General features: G+C 44.2%; 1 protein-coding gene across 1 annotated transcript; it reads right to left on the bottom strand.

Moving 5' to 3' along the window:
- Window positions 1-772: 772 nt before the first annotated feature.
- Window positions 773-3,897, bottom strand: LOC111148218 (S100 calcium binding protein Z). Its single transcript, XM_022504680.1, is given in 2 exon segments — window positions 773-931; window positions 3,757-3,897. Coding segments are annotated over 2 exon segments (300 nt in total).
- Window positions 3,898-25,960: the final 22,063 nt, after the last annotated feature.

The following is a 25,960-nucleotide window of genomic DNA, read 5'->3' as shown; positions in this document are numbered from 1 at the left end:
GTATTTATACACCAGCCTTTAAGAGTGGCTGGCTTCAGCTCTCCTGGCTTAGATTCCTAGCCCTGAATGCACCTCCTCTCCTGACCTAGCTCACTGACAAATCTAGCACTTTCTTCTATTTATCAGCCTTTCTGCTTATAGACCTGCACAACTTCTTCCATTTGAAGCAGAATCACAAGAGGGTGGGAGAGCCACCTAATTTTGTTAATAGGATTAGAAGCTTCAAATACAATTTAAGGGTGATAATGACTCTTGGAAGTTTGCTAAGCTTTAGTAGCATGTGAAAGTAGCTAAATTTTGTGATGCTTGTTTTTGACAGATTAAAAAAAATGCATAAGCACCTTAGTAGTATAGGAAAATTTCAAGTAGGGCATAGAAGATCTGGAATATTTAAATCTATTTATTGGGGTGCCTGAGTGGCTCAGTGGGTTAAGCCTCCGCCTTCAGCTCAGGTCATGATCTCAGGGTCCTGGGATCGAGCCCCACATTGGGAATCTCTGCTCAGCAAGGAGCCTGGTTCCCCCTCTCTCTGCCTGACTCTCTGCCTACTTGTGATCTCTCTCTCTCAAATAAACAAACAAAATCTTTAAAAAATAAATAAATAAATCTATTTATTAAGGTACACATCATTTAATAATATGAGTACTTAGTTATATGTATATCTATAAATGGCATTCATTATAACTATAGGTCTCAAAAGACTATAGATGAACAGGAAGTAAATAACTATTGGATATACTTCTGCCCTTAGATAAGCTTACTATACTTATCTTTATTTTCCTTTCTTCTTCAATTGTCCTACGAAGTAATCATTACAAGCCACTGTCAGAGCTACCACCATGACCACGAATTCATTAAAATCCACTTCATTGTCCTTATTGGCATCCAGGTCCTACATTATCTTATCAACCAACTGGGGGTCCTTTTGGCACTAAAAGGAAAAAGAAAATTTCTAACTCCCAGGCTTTGAGGTTCACGACAACCAAAATTGCATTTACATTCAAGTTTTTATTTCCATTTTGGCATCTAAGGACAATTCCCAAGAGCCCATGTGCAGGTAGAATTGGTTTTAATCCAATTCTAAATGAGTCTGGCCTTCTGCTCCAGGGCCACGTAATTCTGGCTCAGATCTAAACACCAAGAAGAGCAAACAGCATCTCAGCAAAGTGAGCTGCTGCGCCTGAAAATGCATTTACACTACTTCAAAGGTCAGGGGACCAGGACTCCAAACCGGAACAAAGCAGGCTTTACAGCCAAAAGGGGATAGTAGGTGGCTCTACCATTTACCAACAATGAGGCTTGGAGCAAATCATTTAACATTTTTGAATTTCCTTATTTCTAAAATAGGAAGACTATCTCCCCACAAAGTTGGGGGAGACAGGTTGCTAGATTTAGTAAATAAAAATACAGGACATTCAGTTAAATGTGAATTTCAGAACAATGGGGAAAAAAAACCTTATGTCCCTAATATTGCATGGGACATACAATATTTTATCTGCAGCCTTACTTGGCACAGCACATGATACACAAAGAGGCATCTGGTGAAGGGTAGGTCTTAGAAGGATGACTGCATTACAGGGGTAGAAAGTAAAGCAGAAGCCCATAGAAGAGGTCAGGCTTCAGAATGGGTGGGACTTGAAGCCTTCACCCGTCCTCTGATGGGTGGTTGCTGAGAAGTATTTCTAAAAGTAGTTCATTCCCTCCAAGGATTCCCGTTGCCCTCTCCGTAGGCGCCAACCATTAAAAGTTTGGAAACTTTAATGAATCAAAATCAACTTGATCAAAACAACAATAAACTTCATGTGTTGTTGTTTTTTTTAAGATTTTATTTATTTCTCAGAGTGAGCACAGGCAGACAGAGTTGGCAGGCAGAGGCAGTGGGAGAAGCAGGCTCCCCGCTGAGCAAGGAGCCCGATGCGGGACTTAATCCCAGGACGCTGGGATCATGACCTGAGCCGAAGGCAGAGACTTAACCAACTGAGCCACCCAGGCATCCCAACAACAATAAACTTCATTTGAATAAATCAATGTGACAAATTTGACCTGCTGAGACTTTTATTCTAAATGTTTTATAAACCAGTAGCCAAACTGAAAAGGCACTGGGAAGAATTACTATGATAAACATTTTTTACTTGAGGGACACCTGACTGGCTCAGTCGGCAGAGCGTGCGACTCTTGATTTCAGAGTCATGAGTTCAAACCCTGCATTGGGCATGGAGAGGACTTAAAATTTTTTTTTTTCTTTTTTTTTTACTTTAAGGTTTTCCTATAGAGGGAAAAGAAGAAAAGAGTGTCGTAGTTACAAATACTGGAGTCTTTTTTTTTTTTTTTAAAGATTTTATTTATTGATTTGAGAGAGACACAAGGAGGCAGAGAAGCAGGCAGAGAGAGAAGGGGAAGCAGGCTCCCTGCTGAGCAGAGAGCCCCATGTGGGGCTCGATCTCAGGACCCTGAGATCATGACCTGAGCCAAAGGTAGAGACTTAACCCACTGAGCCACCCAGGCGCCCCCAAATACTGGAGTCTTAACACGGGGTTTGGACAAATAACACCATGCAAGGATAACACACTGTGCTAAAGGCAATTCGAGGTGTCTGCATAAACATCGGAGTAAAGGGTTTTCCTCAGAACCCAAACACTCCACTGGGAGATTTCCTGTGTAGACTTTAATGAACTCCTGGCTATTTTGAGATGTGAACCTCTTTGCTACCTGACCGGTCACTGGCCAGACACACCCTCTCTGACCCTCGGAATCAGCCTGTGCTGTCTGACAAAGCTAAGTATTTTTCATTTACTAGAAAACCTGCCTCTGCAGCAAAAAGTATCCCAGGTTTCATTTCTGGCCCAATACATAATATTAATTTTACAGACAGATACGTAAAGCTCTAGCTCTAACTAGTGCCACTAGTTATTAACTCTAACCCCTGCACCGCAATGTTGCACAATTGAGAAAGCCTGAATGCCATTTGCAACCCTTGGAAACCCTAGCCACAGGCAACATGGAGAAGGGTACATGCCTATCTAGAGATGACCCTCTGGCGACACGGGGTAGGGGTGTTGGCCCCCTCCACCCCACACACAGACGAAAACCTACCTTCAACTTGTGACTTTCTGACTTCCCAAATCCTCAGCTGCTAAGAGCCCGCTGTGGACAGGAAGCCTAACCAGTAACATAAACAGTAGATTAACACTCGTTTTGTGTCTTCTATGTATTATATACTATCTTCTTCGAATAAAGGAAGCTGGAGAAAAGGAAACGCTATGAAGAAAATCCTAAAAAAAAAAATATATGTACAGGGGCAACTGTGTGGCTCAGTGGTTAAAGCCTCTGCCTTCGGCTCGGGTCATGATCTCAGGGTTCTGGGATCGAGCCCCGAGTCCAGCTCCTGCTCAGTGGGGAGCCTGCTTCCCGCCCCCCACCCCCGCCACCTGCCTCTCTGCCTACTTGTAATCTTTGTCTGTCAAATAAATAAATAAAATCTTTAAAAAGAAAAAGAAAGAAAGAAAATACATTTACAGCCCCGGACTGGAAGAGATCCACAATAGGAGGACCCACACAGCACAGACCCGGGATGGTCAAGGATCAAGTGCACACAGAAAATAAAGGCCTCCGGGGTTTGCTTGCCCCTGGCTTTGAACCTCAGTACCAACCGCACTGTTGGTGGCAGGGTCATAGGAGGCGTTGCATGGAGGCTCTCCTTGGACACGTACCCCATCCATACTTGACCGCCCCAGGAGGTGGGAAGCTGCGACTCACCGAGAGGAACTGTGTGAGCTCTCGCTGCAGGAGCATTTTCAGTTCCCCCTTGCTGAGCTTGAATCTGTCCCCTTTCTTGAAAGAGTACTGGTGGAAGGTCGTAATCATGATGTTCATGGCCACCTCCAGCTGAGTGGGCATGGTAGACGGACCACTCCAGGCACGGGTCCGAACCCAGGGGAAAAACACTTGTTTCAAAACAAGCAGACAGGGAAGCATCAACACTTGCATTAAAAGAGAATACTGGGGGCGCCTGGGTGGCTCAGTGGGTTAAGCCGCTGCCTTCGGCTCAGGTCATGATCTCAGGGTCCTGGGATCGAGCACCGCATCGGGCTCTCTGCTCTCTAGGGGAGCCTGCTTCCTCCTCTCTCTCTGCCTGCTTGTGATCTCTCTGTCAAATAAATAAATAAAATCTTTGAAAAAAAAAAATAAATAAAAGAGAATACTGCCTCCGGGAGTCCCCCTCCTCACGCCACAGGTGGTGCTGTTCGACCCTAATGCCCTTCAGTGGAAGCCTTCTGCCTGTCTCGGGTGGGCTGCATAGGAGAACTTTCACAGGGGAGTTTTCTCCTCCCAATCCCCACTCCCCCCAAATCTAGCAGGCCCCGCGTGTTCGCAAGTTAGCGATCAGACACCAGTACAGGGTCATTTCAAAACATAGGTTAAAATAATAATAAACAAAAATAAAATTAGATAAAAATCAATTTAAAATTAATAGAAGATGAAGAAAGTACCCAACCTCGTACCTGTTCAGCCAGGTCACTGCTCTGTTAACAGGTGTTTATAATTAAACTCTGCCCTGGGGTTTCACCTACGAACACCTGTTCCCAAGAAGACCAAAATTACCAGCGACAAGAGATTCAACTGGAAGTGCCTGTGTGTCTGTTTTTAATCATCAGCAGGAACAGGTGTGCCCTGCTGCCCCCGGGGCCCTCAAGTTAGCTCTGGCACCCACTGTGGGCATTAAAGGAGATAGCAAGGAGAGGCAAGGAGGAAATCTTCCGTTCTCTCACGGTGGGGAATATGAGCGGACATTGCAGCCAGATGCTAGGGTAGGCGATGGCTGGGAAGAACTCTGAAAACAGAGGAGAAAAGAAGAGACACTGGTTCAAACCTGGAGACTTCTTAGCCAGGTCAATAGCAAGGTCAAGGGAGTAAACAGAGCAAACTAGTTAAACTAATCCAGTGAACGGTTGTGCTGCTGTCAAAAAAGAAAGAAAGAAAAAGAAAAGAAAAAGAATGTGAAAGCTCTCCATGGCAAGTCAGAAAGGAACAAAGTGATCCCCGCTGTGTACCAAGAAAAAAATCCCACAATCACATATGCATACATACTTGCATTTGCCCAAGGAGTCACTAAAAGGACGCTTACGAAATAGAAGCGTGGCTCTAAGGAGCTAGAGGCATAGAGGATGGAACAGAGTGGCTGGGAGTAAGTTACTCATTTATACATTTTCAACTTATTTTAATTTTTTCAGTTAAAGGAATGTATTACCTGGCCAAAAAGTGGAAATAGAAAAAATGCCTAGAGCAGCTGTATGCTGGCTACCACACGGGGTAGGATTCTAAGTGAAACAAAGTTAACAAAGAAAAACAAAGTTAACAAAGAAAAAGAAAAAAAGGGCTCCTGGGTGGCTCAGGAGGTTAAGAATCTGCCTTTGGCTCAGGTCATGACCTGGGGGTCCTGGGATTGAGCCCCTTATCTGGCTCCCTGTTCAGTGGAGAGCCTGCTTCTCCCTCTCCCTCTGCTGCTCCCCCTGCTTGTGTGCTCTCACTTTCAGGCTCTCTCTCAAATAAATAAAATCTTAAAAAAAAAAACTAAATCCAGAAATTGCCCACTGTGCTTTTATTTTATTTTTAGTTTTCACTTTTACTTTACTTTTTTTAGAGGTTTATTTATCTGAGAGAGAGAGAGAGGTGGCAGCAGGGAGGGGCAGGGGGAGAGGGAGAGTCCTCAGCAGACCCTGCGCTGAGCGCTGAGCGAAGAGCCAGAGGTGGAGCTCGGACTCAGACCCAAAGATCACAACCTGAGCAGAACCCAAGAGTCAGGGACACTTAACCGACTGTGCCACCCATGCGCCCCTTGGCCACTGTGCTTTTAAATGCTGCCTGTTCTCTCAGGGCTGAAATTCAATTATATAAAAAGCAATATTTATATTTCCTTGCAATAAGCCTGTTGGGATGGAGTCTCAGCCCATTCCCCTCCCCCTTACCACTCCCACATTCCCCTTGAAACCTCCCTCGAGGTCCTGGGGGATGTTCTCACTAGATACCTAAAGTCCAATTCTCAAAAATATTTTTAAATTAGTGTTTTATTATTAAAGGAATAACGCATGTGCTAAAATAATATTTTCAATACTCAAGAGTATAAAAGTAAAATTCTTGCTCCACCGTTCCCCATCCTAGTCCCTCTCCATTAACACTTTCCCTGGTGAGAGGCAGGATTGTGCTGCTGAGACACTGGGACTCCCTGGCTTCAGCTCTCACCTCTGCCGCGAACTTGCTGGGTGATCCCAGGCTCGTCACTTACCACGCTGTTTCCCAGCCGATATAAATGGGATAGCAGTAGTACCTACCTAACAGAAAGCATTAAATGAGTTACAATATGTGCCTGCAACATAGTAAATACTATGTATGTGTCAGCTATCATTATCTTACAGAAAAAAAAAGTATGTAATTTGTGTAAGATATGCAATATTACATATGTGTCCTTAAACATATACATACATAATAGTATTGACGTGTGGTACACCTTGTTTTTTTCACTTAACATACCTTAGAAATCTTTTTATGTCAGCACATAAACCTAGCCCATTCTTCACTAAAGTGCATATTATTCTGCTGGATGAATGTACCTACATATAGGCAAGAAATGTTTACCAGGCATTGCTGTTACACCAGGCCCTATGTAGAGAAGACAGAAGAACTTCTCGGAGTTTGTTTTGCCCTCGGACAAATTTGTTGTGATTTATTATTTTTTAAGTAGGCTCCAGGCCCAGCATGGAGCCCCATGGGAGGTTTGAATTCATAACCCTGAGATCAAGACCTGAGCTGAACTCAAGAATTGGAAGCTTAACCGACGGAGCCACCCAGGCGCCCCCTTGTTTTTGTTGAAATTGTGTTAAACATAGAGAATGCAGGGAACACTGGCACCTATTTTATGTTAGGTCTTCCCCCACAAGAACACACCTATGGCCTTGTGACCATACTTTGCTGGGTCTCCTCGTTTCTAAATGCACTCTTTCCAAAGCTTATCATTGACCCCACCATGATTCCAGCTATTCCTGTAATTTCAATCACTCCCCACATTGTATGGTTGGCCTATATCTCTCTGCTAAGCTCCAGAACCATCTATCCAATAGCCTGCTAGTCTCAATTCCTACCTCAATGGTCCACAAGCATCTCAAATTCAATTAAGACCAGAGTTAAACCCATGCCCTCCCCACCCAAACCTGCTCCTGCTGCATCAGCCACTCAGGCCAATATCCCTACCCACCGCCCAGCTACCCTCATCATTTTGTTTTATTCATTTTTTAAAGATTTTATTTATTTATTTGACAGAGAGAGACTAAGAGAGAGAGGGAACACAAGCAGGGGGAGTGGGAGAGGGAGAAGCAGGCTTTCCAGCAGAGCAGGGAGCCCGATGCGGGGCTCCATCCCAGGACTCAGGAATCATGACCTGAGCCGAAGGCGGACGCTCAACAACTGAGTCACCGAGGCGCCTCTGCATTTTAAACATCAGTGGAACTCACCCATTTCTCTCTATTCTTCCCTACCTCAGGCTTTGTAATTTTGGTCTCTATCAGCCAAACAGAGGTAACTTCCTTACTCTCTCTGCTTTCTGTTCTCCATTCCATTTCCATTTTGCTGTCAGAGTTGTTTATCAAAAACACAAATCAATGCCTTCGCCCCTGGGCATTTCCAAGTCTGACCCTGCCTACAAACTGACCAGAAGACTGCACTCTCTTACTCTTCCCTTGCCTTGGCACATTCTGAGAATGCTCCTTCTGGCCACTCCTTGAAGCTCGGTTCAAGTATCTCCTCTTGAAAGTTTTCCAGCACTTACACTACCTCCAACCTCCCACCTCTGTCCTCTCTTATCACTGGAGCATCTCTTTATTGTTTTTATCATTTCATTTAGCACACAATCCTATAATCAGGCTTGTTGTTGTTTTGTTCTGTTCTGTTTTTGTCTGTCCATATACTCCCTGCTCTCCAGACTTTGAATGAGGCCCTTGATGGTGGATTTGGTATCTGGTCCATCTTTCCATTCTATAGCATTTAAGAGCAAGATCCAAAAATATGAGGGGGAGGGGGTGCCTGGGTGGCTCAGTGGGTTAAAGCCTCTGCCTTCGGCTCAGGTCATGATCCCAGGGTCATGGGACTGAGCCCCGCATCGGGCTGTCTGCTCAGCGGGGAGTCTGCTTCCTCCTCTCTCTGCCTACTTGTAATCTCTGTCTGTGAAATAAATAAATAAAATCTTTTTTAAAAAAAAAAAAAAACCAGTATGAGGGAAATGCTCAGAAATCTTTGCTGGTGGATGGTTTAATGAGCAAATGATCCAGAAGGGAAACTGTAAGATCTCCAAAGATTTAGCCTTGTTGAGTTTAATTGTCTAAAGAATTATTTGATTGCCTTCATTTCACACAAAAAATTTTGTTTCATCAAAGGGAGAAAGAGATGACAAACAACAGTCATTTCAGAAAATACAAAGAGTTTTCAGATTAAGTTGCTGAAGTTATAAATGCAGCTAAATGGGTAACTCTTGCAGGTGATATATGTCTCAGCAGTATATTTAAATCTTATTTTTATTTATTTATTTTTTTGACAGACAGAGATCACAAGTAGGCAGAGAGGCAGTCAGAGAGAGAGGAAGGAAGGCAGAGGCTTTAACCCACTAAGCCACCCAGGTGCCCCTTAAATCATATTTGATCACAAATTAATTTACTTGGAGAATTCAGTTGGCAAGCAAAACTCTTAATAGAATAGATATTTAAAACTATAACGTTATAATCTGAATCAAGAGATGAGAATGTGCTCTCTATATTCTTTGCTCTTGGGGTTTAGAAACAAGGTTTCCACTTGGTTTGTGCTTGGCTTCAGCGGAGCTAAATGTTTCTTCTGGTAACTGCTGCCCCTTAGTGTCCAGCCACATCACTGCAGCTGGAAGCCCTCTAATTCCAGAATGCTCTGGAAACTGTGTAAAGATTCCAGGCCCTTCAGGAGCTTATCTGTGATGTAAGCCAGCCCCGGCCTCTGCCCTCCAGGAGTCTCTCATAAACCAAGATAAAGTCAAAAGCCTTAATAAGACCCTGTCAGGCTCGGAAGACAAATGTACAAGTGACACGAAATCCTAGGGTGGGCAGGGAACACACATCTGTTTATAGCACAGAGGGGTGTGTGGTAGCACTCTACATGTTCTATTAATTCTTACAGTTTTACTTTTCTTCTTTTTAATTTTTTTTTTTTTTTAAATTTGACAGAGATCACAGTAGGCAGAGAGGCAGGCAGAGAGAGAGGGGGAAGCAGGCTCCCCGCTGAGCAGAGAGCCCGATGCGGGGCTGGATCCCAGTGCCCTGGGATCATGACCTGAGCCGAAGGCAGAGGCTTTAACCCACTGAGCCACCCAGGCGCCCCTCTTTTTAATTTTTTAAAAGATTTTATTTATTGGGGCACCTGGGTGGCTCAGTGGGTTAAGCCTCTGCCTTCGGCTCAGGTCATGATCCCGGGGTCCTGGGACTGAGCCCTGCATCAGGCTCCCTGCTTGGCAGGAAGCCTACTTATCCCTCTCTCACTCCCCTGTTTGTGTGCCCTCTCTTGCTGTCTCTCTCTGTCAAATAAATAAATAAAATCTTTAGAAAAAAAAAAAGTACTTTCAGAGGCGCCTGGGTGGCTCAGTCAGTTAGTTAAGTGTCTGACCCTTGATTGTGACTCAGGTTGTGATCTCAGGATTGGGAGATCAAGCCCTGCATCAGGCTTCAGGGTGGGTTTGGAGCATCCTTAAGATTCTCTCCCTCTGCCTCTCCCTCCCCACAAAAAAAAAAAAAAAAAAGAAGTATTTTCAATTAAAACATCAACTGTAATTGTACAGTATTTAAAATTGTAATTTATCTCCATATTAGGCAATGTCCTTTTTTTAAAAGATTTTATTTTATTTATTTAAATTATTTATTTATTTATTTATCACAAGTAGGCAGAGAGGCAGGCAGAGAGAGAGAAGGAGAAGCAGGCTCCCTGCCGAGCAGAGAGCCTGATATAGGGCTCCATCCCAGGACCCCAAGATCATGACCTGAGCCGAAGGCAGAGGCTTAACCCACAGAGCCACACAGGCACCCCTTAGGCAATGTCTTTTAAGGTATAATGTTAATTTTAAACTTCGCATATAAAATTCTAGATTCAAAATGATCCTGTTATGTTTTTATATATGCAAGAGAAAAGACAAAGGAAATGATGCAAAAAGTTAATAGGCGTTTTTACAAGGTGATTTTCTTTTTTCTGCTTGTGTTAGTTATTCTTGGTTTTGGTAATTTTAAATCTTCAGTAATAGCTATAATTCACTTTTATAACCCCCAAAAATGAAATAAAGTGTTTTAAAAATCATAGAATTGGGGCTCCTGGGTGGCTCAGCCCGCTAAGCGTCTTTCTTTGGCACAGGTCATGATCCCAGGGTCCTCAAGCCCCGCATCTGGCTCTCTGCTCAGCAGGGAGTCTGCTTCTCCCTCTAACCTTCTCCCCTCTCATGCTCTCTCTCACTCTCTCGCTCTCAAATAAATAAATAAAACCTTTTTTAAAAAATCATACAGCTGGGGCACCTGAGTGGCTCAGTGGGTTGAGCCTCTGCCTTCAGCTGGAGTCGTGGTCTCAGGGTCCTGGGATCGAGCCCCGCATCGGGCTCTCTGCTCAGCAGGGAGCCTGCTTCCCCCCGCTCTCTCTGCCTGCCTCTCTGCCTACTTGTGGTCTCTCTATCTGTCAAGTAAATAAATAAAATCTTAAAAAATAATAATAATAAAAATAAATTAAAAAAATAAAAAATAAAAAAAAAATCATACAGCTGACAAAGCATTTGAACCACCTGAACATAGATTTTTGGCTGTACTATTCATAGACTTTCCTTAGGCACCTTCCAGTTTGCAAAGCCCTTTTTGTGCACACTAGTAAGTAACACATATTTGCCTAGTGCTAGACATTGTCTGTGGGAAATTATATAATTCAGGCAAATGCTCAAATATTACCGAAAAATACATTACAGATTATTATTAAATACTAAACCAACCATAAGGTACATACATAATTGGACCTTCTTTTTCACAAGAGAAAAAGGACAACCTCAAGTTAATGCTTTTGAAGTTCTTTTACCTTGACAGATTTTTCTATTCCAAAATCAGTTTAAAGGGACACCTGGGTGGCTCAGTCCATTAAGTATCCACCTTCGGCTCAGGTCATGATCTTGGGGTCCTGGGATTGAGCCCCCATTGGGCTCCCTTTTCAACCGGGAGTCTGCTTCTCCCTCTCATTCTCCCTCTGCCCAACCTCCTGCTTGTGTGCTTGCTCTCTCTCTCCAAAAAAACTTAAAAAATCAGTTTAAGGATCAGCATGCACATTCACACGTGTAAGTGGGCTGCCCTGTGTGTTCCCATCCTTCAGAAAACAATTAGGACAATGACGTGAAGGGCAGAGGAGGAATTCCAAGGAGAGCCAAGACTACACACTTGTCCTCACCCTTGCAGTTCAAAAACAAACAAACAAACAAACAAAACAAAACAAAAAAACACAGGCTTAGGGGACTGGCCACACATTCCTGTCAGGAAAGTCTGTCTCTGCTCCAGGAATTGCAGAAGGGAGACTTCCGTTCTCTCCCCCTTAAGTGATGTTTCCTACATCCCTGAATTTCCTGCTGAAAGGAAAGTATTTTTCATCTTGCTCTCTACCTGAAAACTAAAGCTGAGAGTCGAAAAGAAGAGGAATTATAGGGGTGCCTGACTGGCTCAGGGGGGTTGTGTGCTAGAGTCCCATGTTGGGCATGGAGATTACTTAAAAATAAAATCTTAAAAAGAAAGGGATGCCTGGATGGCTCAGTTGGTTAAGCGTCTGTCTTCAGCTCAGGTCATAACCCCAGAGTCCTGGAATCAGCCCTGTGCTGGACTCCCTGCTCAGCAGGGAGCCTGCTTCTCCCTCTCCCTCTGCTGCTGCTCCCCCTGCTTGTGCTCTCTCTCTGTTAAATAAACAAATACAAATCTTTTTAAAAACTCACACAAACAAGGGGCACCTGGGTGGCTCAGTTGGTTAAGCTGCTGCCTTCGGCTCAGGTCATGATCCCAGGTTCCTGAGATTGAATCCTGTGTAAGGCTCCCTGCTCAGTGGGGAACCTGCCTCTCCCTCTAGCTCTACCTGCTGCTCCCCCTACTTGTGTGCTCTCTGTCATATAAATAAATAAAATCTTAAAAAAAAACAACAAAACAAAACAAAAAAAGACCAAAAAAACCTACAAACAAAAAACATTGCGGCTTCTGCTTTGCTTCCTCTTGGACCGTGCGCTCTGGGGGAAGTCAGTCACCATGTTGTGAGGACACCCCAGGAGCCCTACGGAGAGATCCCTGTGGCAAACAACAGAGGCCTCCAGCCAACAAGCAGCACCAACCCACCAGGCATGTGGGATCCTGCTTAGAAGGGGGTCCTCCAGCCAGAGTCAAGTCTTCACATGACCGCAGTATGACCTTTTGGGAAGCCCCAAGTCACAACCAGAGCTACACAGCTCCCAAATTCCTGAAATTATATGAGATAATACATGTTGTTTTAAGCAAAATTTGGGGTAAATTGTTATGAAACATAGACATCTAGAGTAGCTAATTAGTTAATAGTCTTTTTTACATGACTCTTCAGAAAAATGGTGCCATGTAATAGATAGATTCTTTCAATTAAAGGTTCTCAGGAATAAAAACGTGAGGAAATTCTCATATGTGGTTTCAGAATGGAGAAACATGCCAACCTCTTACAGTAGAGGGCACTGTTTCCTATTTTCTACAGCACCTTTCTCCACAGAGCAGCAGTGAAAATTTAGGGGAAGTGAAGTTCTGTGCCAGTGACCTCCTTGAATGTCTTAACAGAGTTAATACAGGGCTTTAAAAAAATGTGCAGTTTAGCCAAAAATCACCTCAGATCACACAGTAGCTTTGCTTTGTCACTCCTCAGCAACATCCAAGCAACATCTCCTTTAACAAAACTTCTCTGGATTATTCCCAAAGTTCTTTGCCATGCATTAGCACTTATCTCTCATTTGTCTGTTTCTGTGATACACAATCCAGAACTCCAAAAGCCTTCCACCAGCCCCTTCCCAGCTTCCCACGGGGAGAAGTGGAGAGAAGAGTGCCCATCTCAGAGTCTTCAGGGACAAAGGTTTCTCCTCCTCCCATTGGAGCCCCTCCAATAAATGGCAAACCCCAAAGTTTTCTCCTTCTGAAACCTGACCTGTAGCACAGGCTCATTCCAACCCCATTGGCTACCACAGAGGAGGTGAGAGTTCCTGGTACAGACACCACACACATACTGGCCGCGGTGGCAATGGCTGCAGAGTCGAGCAGAGCAGTGAACCGTCTCCAGGGTCTGGAACCACAGAGGGAGTTCTCTCCCCCAGCCAGTTCTGCAGTGTGGTTTTGGACATCATTCTTAGAAGGTTTGCCTCCAGCACTGTTTCTTGACAGTTCTCACAAGAGTTTTGAGAGCCACTCATGTTTACATCAATGAATTCCTTTCTGCTTCAGCAGCTAGACTCAGCTTCCATTGCTCACAATTAAGAGCCCTAAGTGATGCACCCCATTCAAGACACTCTGCTACAGGGGCGCCTGGCTGGCTCAGTCAGGAGAGCCTGAGACTCTCGATCTCAGGGCTGTGAGTTCTAACCCCACACTGAGTGTAGAGAGTACTTAAAAAAAAAAAAAAAAATAGAGTGCCTGGGTGGCTTAGTCATTAAGCATCTGCCTTCAGCTTCCAGATGATCCCAGGGTCCTGAGATCCAGCCTTGCATCAGACTCCCTGCTCAGTGGGGAGACTACTACTCCCTCTCCCACTATCCCAGCTTGTGTTCCCTCTCTCACTGTGTCTCCCTGTCAAATAAATAAAATCCTTAAAAAAAAAAAACTTACATAAAATAAAATAATAAAATACTTCTGATAAGTTGATCAAGCCTCCAAGAAACACTGCCCTTGGTTCAGAAAGCAACAGACTCCACAAAGAACTAGCCTGATAGACTGGATTTGCCAGTTTCAGGTTAAGTAACAAACCTATGCAAGGCTGCAGAGCCTCATTATGGTTGCATCTTTCCAGATTCCCTGGAGTTTACTAAGGCTCTTCACTTCCAACCAGAGTGGGATGGGGTCCTTGGTGTGAAGGTCCTACATCATTTGTTTTTCTTTGGAGCTTTAATACATATGCCTCCAAACGACCTGGATTCCAAGGAAGTTATTTGCTCATTTTCAGGATGTACACTCCTACTTTTCCCAAGAGCTCAGAAACAGACGGGTGGTGGTAAAAGTTGCTCTGATATCCTAATCTTAGTCAACTCTGAGTTCCCAAGTTTATATAATAATGATCTATTCCTCCTCCTACCTTGATTTGGCTCCCAATTATATGGACATGATATCCTTCAATGTTTACTTTTCTTTATCCAAACCAAATTATTTGGTTACAATTGAATAATCTTTTAGATTTTTTAAATATTGTATGTATCCACCAAGTTGACACATTTCTCTTCAGAGTCTATAACCTTACCAATATGTTTATTTCTTATGTATCATCCCTGTGAAGGAATGTGAGTTGAAAAACTCCTATACTTACTCACTTATAAACACAATTTATAGTTTTGAAATAAATGTTGAGAATTCTGAAAGAATTTGTTCTGAAAACTCTGAAATTCTGAAGAATTTGTTTTTAGACATCAGAATGATTAGGCCCCACCCTGCTTCTCATTGCCCCTGGATGGTAGATGGATCAGCCATTTCCCCTCACCTCACTCTTGGCCTGATGCTCCCTGAGCCAGTCTGTGCTGAGACTTGACCAGCAAGAGAAGATGGCAGAAGGCTGAGAAGGAATGAAGGACTCTGGGAAATCCCTCGAGTTTCACTTACTCCTGGAACTTCATTTTGATCCCCTCAAGAGAGAGGCTCCACCCTCTTTGCACCTATCAAAAGGTAACTGACAAATTGAAATTGGTCCTGGCAGTTCCATCTTTTACTTTTTTCTTTTTTTTTTTAAAGAATTTTATTTATTTATTTGACAGAGAGCACAAGCAAGGGGAGCGGCGGAGGGAGAAGGAGAAGTGGGTTCCCTGCTAAGTAAGAAGGTCAAGCAGGGAGCCCGATGTGGGGCCCGATCCCAGGACCCTGGGATCATGACCTGACCCAAAGGCAGATGCTCAACTGACTGAGCCACCAGGTGCCCCCAGTCTCATCTTTCAGCAAGAAAACTCTTTATGGCTTCAAATTCTGAATAGATAAGAACTTCCACTGAGCCCTTTTAAAAACTGGCTAAAGAAAATGGCAGGCAAATTTAACTAAAGATGTTCCTAGGAGCTCATGGACTTATATTGTATTATAAACAATTTTTAATTTTTCTAAAAATCTTGGTAAGAAAGTTGCTGCAGAAGATTCTAGGTTTGATTATTAAAAACAAGAATGGCATGGGTCAGGAAAATTTTTATCTACAGAATCCATCTCAGAGAGAGAATGAATATATGGAAGCCCAGATATCACATGATACATATAAGTCTTATACGGGTGGGCTGTGTTTGATAATGTTTCCCATTCCTGCCTTCCTAAAGCTTCTGTTCTCTTTGTTCCCATGATCTCTTACTATGCTGGTTTCCTTCCAACCTCTAACTCTTCTTCCTCCATGTTCTTTCCTCTGCAGGAATCTTGACTTCCAATATCTGCCCTTTAAATGTGGGTATTTGCCATAGCTCTATGTGGTCAACGCAGGCAATTTTATCTACTGTGATGGTTGTGCCTTCAAACTATGAAATTCCAATTCCCAAATCTATTTCCTCAACCCTGACCTGAGACCCCTGAGAATCATATCAGCACTGTTTTAGTTCCATTCAATTAGAATATAGACCTATAACTTCTCGGGTCACACCAGTGTTTTGCATAGCCTATCTGCCTACTCTGGTGCCTAAATGGGGTATCTCTCAATTGGATGGGGACCCCAGATGTGGGGCGACTATCTGGTAAAAGCCACAGGAGGTGAGAGAATCCACCTGAGACAGAACAAAAAAGAGATACAAGTTTACTGAATATACCTCAGGGAGCAGGACAGCTGAGGAGAGGCTGTCTGGAATGAGGCAGTGGATGGGGGCTGTTTTTAAATGGAGGAGATGAGAAGGTACGGTGATGTATAGAATCTTCCCTTTTTTCGGAACTATGCCTGGTTTTAAGTAGCCCATTGGTCAGTTAGGGCCTGTCTCTATTTTGAGGTGGGTCGCCTGCTGGACCTTGTGCCTTCTACATTCCATTGCTCAAGCCTATTTGCCTAAAAGCGGGCCTCTGACTTATCATTTTTATACTTACACTTCCAGGAGGAGAAATTAGGTTATGAATTGTATTACTCTTTCTTTCTTTCTTTCTTTTTTTTAAAGATTTTATTTATTTGACAGAGAGAAAGAGAGATCACAAGTAGGCAGAGAGGCAGGCAGAGAGAGAGGGAGAAGCAGGCTCCCCGCTGAGCAGAGAACCTGATGCGGGGCTCTATCCCAGGACCCCGGGATCATGACCTGAGCCAAAGGCAGAGGCTTAACCCACTAAGCCACCCAGGCGCCCCTGCATTACTCTTTCTTCGGACTTGAATTGGCTATAGGCTATACTACTTAGAATGCATTTGTCATCAAGTACTAGAATAACGAATACAAGTGCTTAAAACTTAATAAGGACATTTGCTATCTCACACAATAAAGGTTAGTTGTTTCAGTATTTCAACAATGTCAGCAAGGACCCAAGATTTTCTGTCTTCTAGCTCTCATCCCTGACTTGTCCCCTGGTCACAAAGTAGCTGTCTGAAGTCCAGGCATTGTCTCTTTGGAATAGCTATGAAGGATTATTTGGAGAAATCCATCCATGTCTCCAGACTTTCTAAATTTTCTAATACTATCCCTGTATTCAGTCAACATAGGAGAGAAAGAAGTTTCTAAACTGTATCAGACTGGACTCCCCCAAAATTGCATAAGCAATTTGGTGTTTTGGGAAACTGCCACTTAACTATGTTGAGGGAAGCTGCTAGAATGAGTCTTATACAAGTCTACTAGGGGGATGGCTATTGTTTGAACATATCCTCCCCTCTCTATGAAAACTGTCAGGACAAATTCCCATGTGGTCTTTGTGTAGAGAAGAGTCCTAATATGTCTAAGCAATTATCTTACAGACATTAAATTGCCCGGCCGATAAGGTGTCCTCTTTTTCTTTGGTTGTTAGAAGGAGTGGAGTCAAATCTGGGGCCCCGCAGCCAAACACATGACTTTATCACCTATTTAAACTCAAATACCTACAGCAGGGGTTACGTTCGAACTGTTCAACAAGTACAACACACATGGACCAATCAGAACTGACAGCAATTATAAACAATGAGTTGGCCTCCATGGCCAGGCAGCTAATGCAGACAGGCAAAAGAAAGAATAAGGAAAAAAAAAAAAAATCTTGACTTATTTTTGTTTTATTCACATTTGATAGAGATCTGAGTCCAGAGAAATAGTCCATGATGATGAGTGGGGATGACACTCTGCCTCAATGTTGGGAATGACACTTACCTCAGTGTTGCCTCAGTGAGGGGACTCTGGTAAATTGCACAGGCCATACCCTCTTAGGAATAGGGACTGTTCCTCAGATTCTGATGATTACCGCCAGACTACAATATGGCTCAGAGCTCCCAGAACTTCCACTCTTTTTAGAAAAAAACAGGAATCCTCATTTTTGAGAATGCCTGGATTTTAACTCTAATTCAAAACAACAAACGAACACACCCAAATGAAAATAAACTGACAAAGCTGCAGGCCAATTCCCACGGAGGAATTCAGCTCAACCCAGCCAGCTGTGACTTCCGCTTATTAATCTTACTCCACCACCGGCCCCATTTTATGTTTCAGTCTTGTGGTTTCTTCTTCTCTCCTACTTAATTTCCAATTTCGTATCCTATTTTGTGTATTCTTATGTATCACTTTAAATCCTACCTGGGAGGGGGCGCCTGGGTGGCTCAGTCAGTTAAGTGGCTGCCTTCTGCTCAGGCCATGGTTCTAGGGTCTTGGGATCGAGCCCCACATCAGGCTCTAGGCTCAGCAGGGAGCCTGTTTCTCTCTCCCTCTGCCTGCCACTCTGCCTACTTGTGCTCTCTCTCTGTACCTCTCTGTCAAATAAATAAATAAAATCTTAAAAAAAAACCAAACCACTTTATATATATATGTATACATATATATACATATATATATAAAATCCTACCTAGGGCAGAGCAGAATATAAATAGACTGCAGGACACCCTCACCCCCCGTATGCCATCAGCATCTCACCCCACAAGTCGCACGAGACTGTGTCATTTGTACTCCATGTCATCCTCATTCCTCTAGTCCATATAGGACTCTCCTTGATTTGCTGTCAACAGCAATACCCACACTCACCGCACTTCGTAAACCAGCCCTCCTGAAGCTCCCTATAGCCTCAGGCTTTCCTCTATCTCTGCACAGGAAGTAGACTAGAGGATAATAATAGGAGCTAACATTAATGAACACATACCCTGGCCAAGGACTCTCCTAAGCATTTTAAATGTACTCACTTCATCCTCAGAAATCTTTCTTTCTTTCTTTCCTTTTTTTTTTTTTTTTTTTTTTTAGTAAGCTCAATACCCTAAGTGGGGCTTGAACTCACAAACCAAAATCAAAAATCAAGGGTCCCCTGCCCCACCAACTGAGCCAGCCAGGTGCCTGATCATCCTCAAAAATCTTAACAGGATGGGGCGCCTGGGTGGCTCAGTGGGTTAAAGCCTCTGCCTTCGGCTCAGGTCATGATCCCAGGGTCCTGGGATCGAGCCCCACATCGGGCTCTCTCCTCCACAGGGAGCCTGCTTCCTCCTCTCTCTCTCTGCCTGCCTCTCTGCCTACTTGTGATCTCTCTCTGTCAAATAAATTAATAAAATCTTAAAAAAAAAATCTTAACAGGAATAATTGGCCCAGGTTTACAACCCTTTAAGCTAAGGCACCAAGAGGTTACATAGCTTTGCCAAAGTCCCCACCATGGCGAAGGGAGGATTTGAACCCTTGGCATCTGGCTCCAGAAGTACTTAATCTTCACCACTGGGAGGTGTGCGCGCAGGGTCGGCGGGGTGGAAATCTGTCTCAAGCTGTTTCTTGGAGACTCGGTGGCTTCCTCTGTTTCCTCAGAGACCCATGGGCTCTAAGTCATAAATTACAGCAATTCCTGCTTTCGTTAGTGATAAGGAACACACCTTCCACGCCCTGAGTCTGGACTCTCGCGGCCACAGAGGCTTCCTCAGAACTCTGCGATTCCCAGCCAGGCCTCCTCACTGCAGCTCTGGGACAGACGGATGACTGCTCTAAACTCCACCCCCTGAAATTTAGATAAGAGCATTCGCCTTACCTCATCTCCCCAGAAGGCAACTGGAAGGTCAAAAGGGGGGGAAAGGGGGGCGGGGGAGGTTCTTGTTTCTAAACCTAGTAGCTGGAGTTTGAGGGAGGAGGGCTTGGAGCCAAAAGAGTAGGAGTTGGCAAGCACAAACAAGGGCAGAGGGTGGGTGCCATGGGGCAGCCTCTTTAAAAGGTGCCCTTACCTTGGCCACAAAGGAAACACACACACAGCGCCGCGCATAGCCACACAGCCCATAAGCAATAAGCAGCCTGATAGAGGCTCAGAGCCTTGGGGTTCTGATAGGCCCCTTGCCCTGCGGTTACCTTCCTTCTGGCTCCTGTGGCCATTCTGGCTCCTGTTTGACTCTCACCTCACCTTGAAAACTTCAGGGTTTCCTGTCCCTGTCCAGGCGGAAGGATCCAGAAGTAACTTCAATATATAACCGGGGCTCCCTAGACCTAGACCTGCTCAAGACATTTAACTTAATCTCATGTCTTCCCAGACATATCATGTCATGTCATGCTCATGTCTTCCCAGATGCCAGTTTCATTCCACTCCCAAGAAGACCCGGCAGGCATGTGTACCCCTCCTCAGAGCTGCCAGCACTGGGAATGGGGAGACCATCAATGCTGGACTTGTCCAGCATTGATGTCCAATACACACAACACTATCTTGAAACAAAGACTCCAGCACAGGTTCTGAAGACTGGAACATTTCTCTTCCTGAAATAACTTTTCTAACCCACCTGAAAACAAAAATTAAGAGGATCAATCCTGTGTCAGGGGGCAGTGAATGAATGAGTTGTGTCAAGTAATTAGAAAATGGGGGCACCTGGGTGGCTCAGCGGGTTAAGCCTCTGCCTTCGGCTCAGGTCATGATCTCGGGGTCCTGGGATCAAGCCGCACGTCGGGCTCTCTGCTCGGTGGGGAGCCTGCTTCCCCTTCTCTCTCTGCCTGCCTCTCTGCCTACTTGTGATCTCTCTGTGTCAAATAAATAAATAAAATCTTGAAAAAAATGACACAAAAGGTATGTACGTGATTTATCACATGCTCTGACCGAGGTATAAGCATCCCTCCACACATGCTAACATTCACTCAGGATCCTGCCTTGAATAACTAACCAAACTCAACACCCCTTACACCATGAGCTACTACGGCAACTACTACAGAGGCCTGAGCTGAGGAGACCACAGATATGGCTGCAGCCAGCCACGGCGTTATGAAGGGCACGGATTCTCTGCCTTCCATGAAATTCTGCCCCAAGAGCCCAACATCTGAGGGCATAAAAGGATTATCCAAATCTGACTACAATAATCAAACCAAACCAGATCATTCAGCACCAAGCCAAAATCAAGAGCATTTAGCGTCTAAGATTTTAGGAATATTTATCACTTCATAATGGCCTCTTTCATGTCTCCTGGTTTCCTTTATTTGTGCTTTCATAACTGTGAGATTTCTCTATTCCTTTTGCAATAAATTAAGTTAAAACAGCAAAAAAGGAAAGAAGGGAGGGAAGAGGGAAGGGAGGAAGGAAAGAAGGGAGGTAGGGAAAGTTGAGAGTATGCAAACAGTAAAATTATAGAATGACAGGCATTCTAGGAAGATCAGAACAAATATGTAGGAGCAAAAGGCACATGTGAAATGTCCTCACTGCTAGTTAATGATAAATCCTGTCAGAGTGGAATTCTCAGGCACAGCCAGCCAGATCCAGATGGTGGGTGTGAGGTTGGGGGTGGGGGTCCTGGTCTCGGTTTTTCCCCATCCTTAGAAGCATATTAACATCACCATGAGGCAGCAAAGCCCTAAGAATTTTACTATTCTTGACTGCTTCCCATAAGTGCAATATGAACAGATCAGAGGTCTTAATCAACAGAACCTTTTAATCCTGTAGCATGCTTTTTGTATGTGGAGGGCCATACTGTATGTCAGTAGAGGGCAACTAGGAAAATCCAGTGGGAAAAGCTACAACCTGTTTTCCTCAACAAATGCATTGCAAGGGAGGATAAAAGATAAATTAAGAGACTTAAAAGATATTAATCAGTTGCAGTGTGAGCTTTCATTGGGTTCTGACTTTTTTTAAAACTAAAAAAAACGGGCACCTGGTTGGCCCAGTTAGTTAAGCGACTGCCTTCAGCTCAGGTCATGATCCTGGAGCCCTGGGATCAAGTCCTGCATCAGGCTCCCTGCTCAGCAGGGAGTCTGCTTCTTCCTCTGACCCTCTCCCCTCTCATGCTCTTTCTCATACTCACACACACACACTCTCCCTCTCAAATAAATAAAAGCTTTAAAATAAATAAAAATAAAACTGAAAAAAAGAAACCACTAAGAATATTTGAGACAATTGGAAATTTGAATGCTGACAGAATACTTGATATTAAGAAATTGCCTTTTGTAAAGCATAATTTTTAAATTCTGTATCTTAGGGGCACCTGGGTGGCTCAGTGGGTTAAAGCCTCTGCCTTCAGCTCAGGTCATGATCCCAGGGTCCTGGGATGGAGCCCCACACCGGGCTCTCTGCTCAGCAGGGAGCCTGCTTCCTCCTCTCTCTCTCTCTGCCTGCCTCTCTGCCTACTTGTGATCTCTCTCTGTCAAATAAATAAAGTATTTTAAAAAAATTAAAGTAAATAAAATAAATTCCATATCTTTTAGAGTACTGAAACATTTACAAGTGAAATAAAATGATTTCCAGGATTGGCTTCCGAATAAATGAGATGAGGAGGTGAATGGGGTAGAATTTAAACAGCAGTTAATGTTTGTGAGGACTGAGTGATGGATACACAGCACTTCCTTATACAATACACCATCTACGAGAGTACAAATCCTCCCTAATTAAGTTTTTAAAAAGTAATAAGAAAAGAAAAAAGAATTCTAGTTTTAATTAACAGAAACATTATTGAATAAACACCATCTTCCTCTTGGCCCTGCAATTTTTTTAAAAAAACCACAAATTCTGGTAGAGCAGTTATATATATATATAAATTTTAAAGATTTTATTTATTTATTTGACAGACAGATCACAAGTAGGCAGAGAGGCAGGCAGAGAAAGAGAGGGGAGGAAGCAAGCTCCCTGTCGAGCAGGGAGCCCGATGAGGGGCTCGATCCCAGGACCCTGAGATCATGACCCGAGCAGAAGGCAGAGGCTTTAACCCACCGAGCCACCCAGGCGCCCCTAGAGCAGTTGTATTTTTTTTTTTAAGATTTTATTTATTTATTTGACAGACAGAGATCAAAGGTAGGCAGAGAGGCAAGCAGAGAGAGAGGAGGAAGCAGGCTCCCCGCTGAGCAGGGAGCCTGATGTGGGGCTCGATCCCCAGACCCTGGGATCATGACCTGAGCTGAAGGCAGAGGCTTTAACCCACTGAGCCATCCAGGCGCCCCGAGCAGTTGTATTTTTAACAAAATCTCCCATCTACAAAAATCTTTGGAGTGAAAACCTGTCTGTCAACAGTAAGAACAAGACACAGTCCCCTACCCTACAGTGCCCAAGACACAGTCCCCTACCCTACGGTGCCCTTCTGAAAGAACTCAGAACACAAAGCTTGGCTACAACTGCTTTCTCTGGATTAAGTAATTAAGTCTACCCTGTGCTACACAGAAGCTATAATTAAACCCTTCTGTGTACTGAAGTCATTCACCCCGGGCTACATGGTGAAACTGGGTGAGGAACTTGGAACTGAGCCAAGACACAGTGATGTTGAGAATTTATCCATTTGCAGGTGAGCGAGCCACGGCCCAGGGCTCGGAGTTTAGGCTGTTAGTATCAGCTGTGGTGACCAAAGCCATGCCTTCACATTCTCCATGAAGGAATGATAGAAAACGTTCTAGAATAGGGGTGCCTGGGTGGCTCAGTGGGTTAAGCCTCTGCTTCGGCTTAGATCATGGTATCCTGGTCCTGGGATCGAGCCCCGCATCAGGCTCTCTGCTCAGCAGGGAGCCTGCTTCCCCTTCTCTCTGTCTGCCTCTCTGCCTACTTGTGATCTCTGTCAGATAAATAAATAAAATCTTAAAAAAAAAAAAAAGAAAGAAAGAAAAGAAAAGAAAACTTTCCAGAATAAACAATGTTGGGAACAGAAGTTTTCTGCAGCCCACCCAGAAAAGCAATTTAGATTTCCTCTCAGAGATAATACAAAGAGAAATGGGATGAAATTTCCCCCAGGCCAGACTCTTTCAAACGTCACTGCCTGACGGGTGAGAAGGAGCTGAAGGAAAATATAGAGGAAGGACACAGCTTTATTTCTTCCAAGACATTCAGATTGGCGAGTATTTAAGACTGTGACAACTGTTTACGACAGAGCAGATAAACAGACACGCACACAGTGTTGACAAGTACTGACTGACCCAACATCCAGAGGGTAATTTATCATGATCAGAATGACACACCCCCTAGGGGCGCCTGGGTGGCTCAGTGGGTTAAGCCGCTGCCTTCGGCTGGGGTCCTGATCTCAGGGTCCTGGGATCGAGTCCCGCATCGAGTCCCGCATCGAGCCCCGCATCGGGCTCTCTGCTCAGCAGGGAGCCTGCTTCCTCCTCTCTCTCTGCCTGCCTCTCTGCCTGCTTGTGATCTCTCTCTGTCAAATAAATAAATAAAATCTTTAAAAAAAAAAAATGACACACCCCCTTGACCACGAAATTCTATTTAAAAAAAAAAGTTATATTTCTCGTAACACAGTATATCCAAAGACACTCCACCCTCAACAGTTCCCTCTCCTGAATCATACTCATTAGCATATTCTAAAGATAACAGAATCACTCAGTGGTTGTCCTGTCCCATAATCCTCTGCTCCCTTTCGTAATTCAACTTGCTGAACAGGGTCATGTCATTATCATGTCCACTTCCTTACTTCTCATTCTTTCTTGAACACACCCACCGTGGACTCCTATGCTCACCATGTGACTGAGCCTTGTGATCCTGTCAAGGTCATCAGTGTTCTCCATGAAGAGCACTGGCTCACTTCTCTGTTCGTGTTTTACTCTACATAGTTGACCACTCTCTCCTGCACATCCTTGGCTTCCCTTCTTTGGCTTTTCTCTCTGCCCCAGTGGCCAGTCCTTTTCAATCTTTTTAAAAGACTCTTTTCTGCTCAAAAGGTAAGTGCCAGGATACCTGCCTGGCTCAGTCAGTAGAGCGTGAGACTCCTGATCTTAAGATTGTGAATTCAAGCCCCAGGTTGGGTGTAGAGATTACTTAAAAATAAAATCTTTTTTTAAAAGGTGCAGCGGGTGCCTGTGTGGCTCAGTCATTAAGTGTCTGCTTCTTCTGCTCAGGTCATGATCCCAGGGTCCTGGGACTGAGCCCCGTCCCTGGCTGTCTGCTCACCAGGAAGCCTGCCTATCCCTCTCCCACTCCCCCTGCTGCTAGGTGCTGATGGCTTGCCTGGAGCTCCCCATGGAGGCTGCAGGCTCGGGCAATGGTTTCTGCAGGAGGGGATGGCCCTTAACTCCAGTTGAGCCTACTCACTCGCCAATAGACAGAGCTGGGAAATACTCCACCAAATGACTGACTCATGGAGGCAAGAGCAGCCTACACCCGAGCCAGCTCAGACTCTCCTTAATAAAGACAAGGTGTGGAGAACCCCCGTCTCTGTGAGGTTCCTAGGCTTTAAAAAAATGTGGGACTCATCTGTCAGAGGTTTTTATTTCTTTCTTCTTTAGAACTGGGGGTGGATGACACATGCCTCTGACTAGTGGAATCAAAAACTTCTCTCGTAAAGACAACATCTAAACTCTGCAGCACAGAAAGACGACTTTGATCAGTAAGACTGGGGGAAGCAGTGACAAAATTTACCTTTGATTCTGTTAACATAGTCCAATCCTCCCAAGGGCCTCCAGTGAGTTCAAGTTCCAGGAAGAAAGTTATAATCACTGAACTAGGCATACTGATGAGATTACAGCCCCAGGATTTATGATATCCTGGTGATCAGGAAATCAGTTAGTCTGAAACTGCTGCTATGAACGACAAAAGTGACACCCAGGAAGTATCCATAAAACAACTCCAAACCAGGCAGTTAAGCATTCTTGCCTGCACAAATCCACATTCACTTTAAGACCACCCTCTTAGGGGTGCCTGGGTGGCTCAGGGGTTAAGTTACTGCCTTTGGCTCAGGTCATGATCTCAAGGTCCTGGTGATCTCAGGGTCCTGGTTCAGGCTCTCTGCTCAGCGGGGAGACTGCTTCCCCCACTCTCTCTCCCTGTCTCTCTACTTGTGATCTCTGTCAAATAATAAATGAAATCTTTAAAAAAAAAAAAAGAAAGAAAAGAAGATGGCCCTTTTAATTTGAATGGAGCCAGTGGAGTGCATAAGATTTAAATTTGTAGATGATTTAAAAATGTGGACCCCACTGCCTGGATGGGCCAGTCAGTTAAACATCTAACTTGTGGTTTCGTCTCACGGGCAGTAGGACTGAGTGTCCCTGCTCAGTGAGGAGTCTGCTTGAGATTGCTTTCTCCCTCACCCCCACTCCGTGCCTCCCCCTGCCTGCTGGCATGCACAGCAACCTCTCTCTTAAATACATAAATAAATCTTTAAAAAAAAAAAAAAGAAGTTTGATGAAAAATGAACCAACATCGACAACAACCCTCTTCCTTAGGAAACTAAT

This window comes from Enhydra lutris, unplaced genomic scaffold (assembly GCF_002288905.1).
Source record: "Enhydra lutris kenyoni isolate GAN:26980312 unplaced genomic scaffold, ASM228890v2 scaffoldscaffold19, whole genome shotgun sequence".
NCBI classification, from domain to species: Eukaryota; Metazoa; Chordata; class Mammalia; order Carnivora; family Mustelidae; genus Enhydra; species Enhydra lutris.
Note: the sequence above shows the minus strand (reverse complement) of the source record. Positions and strands in the feature narration are given on the sequence as shown.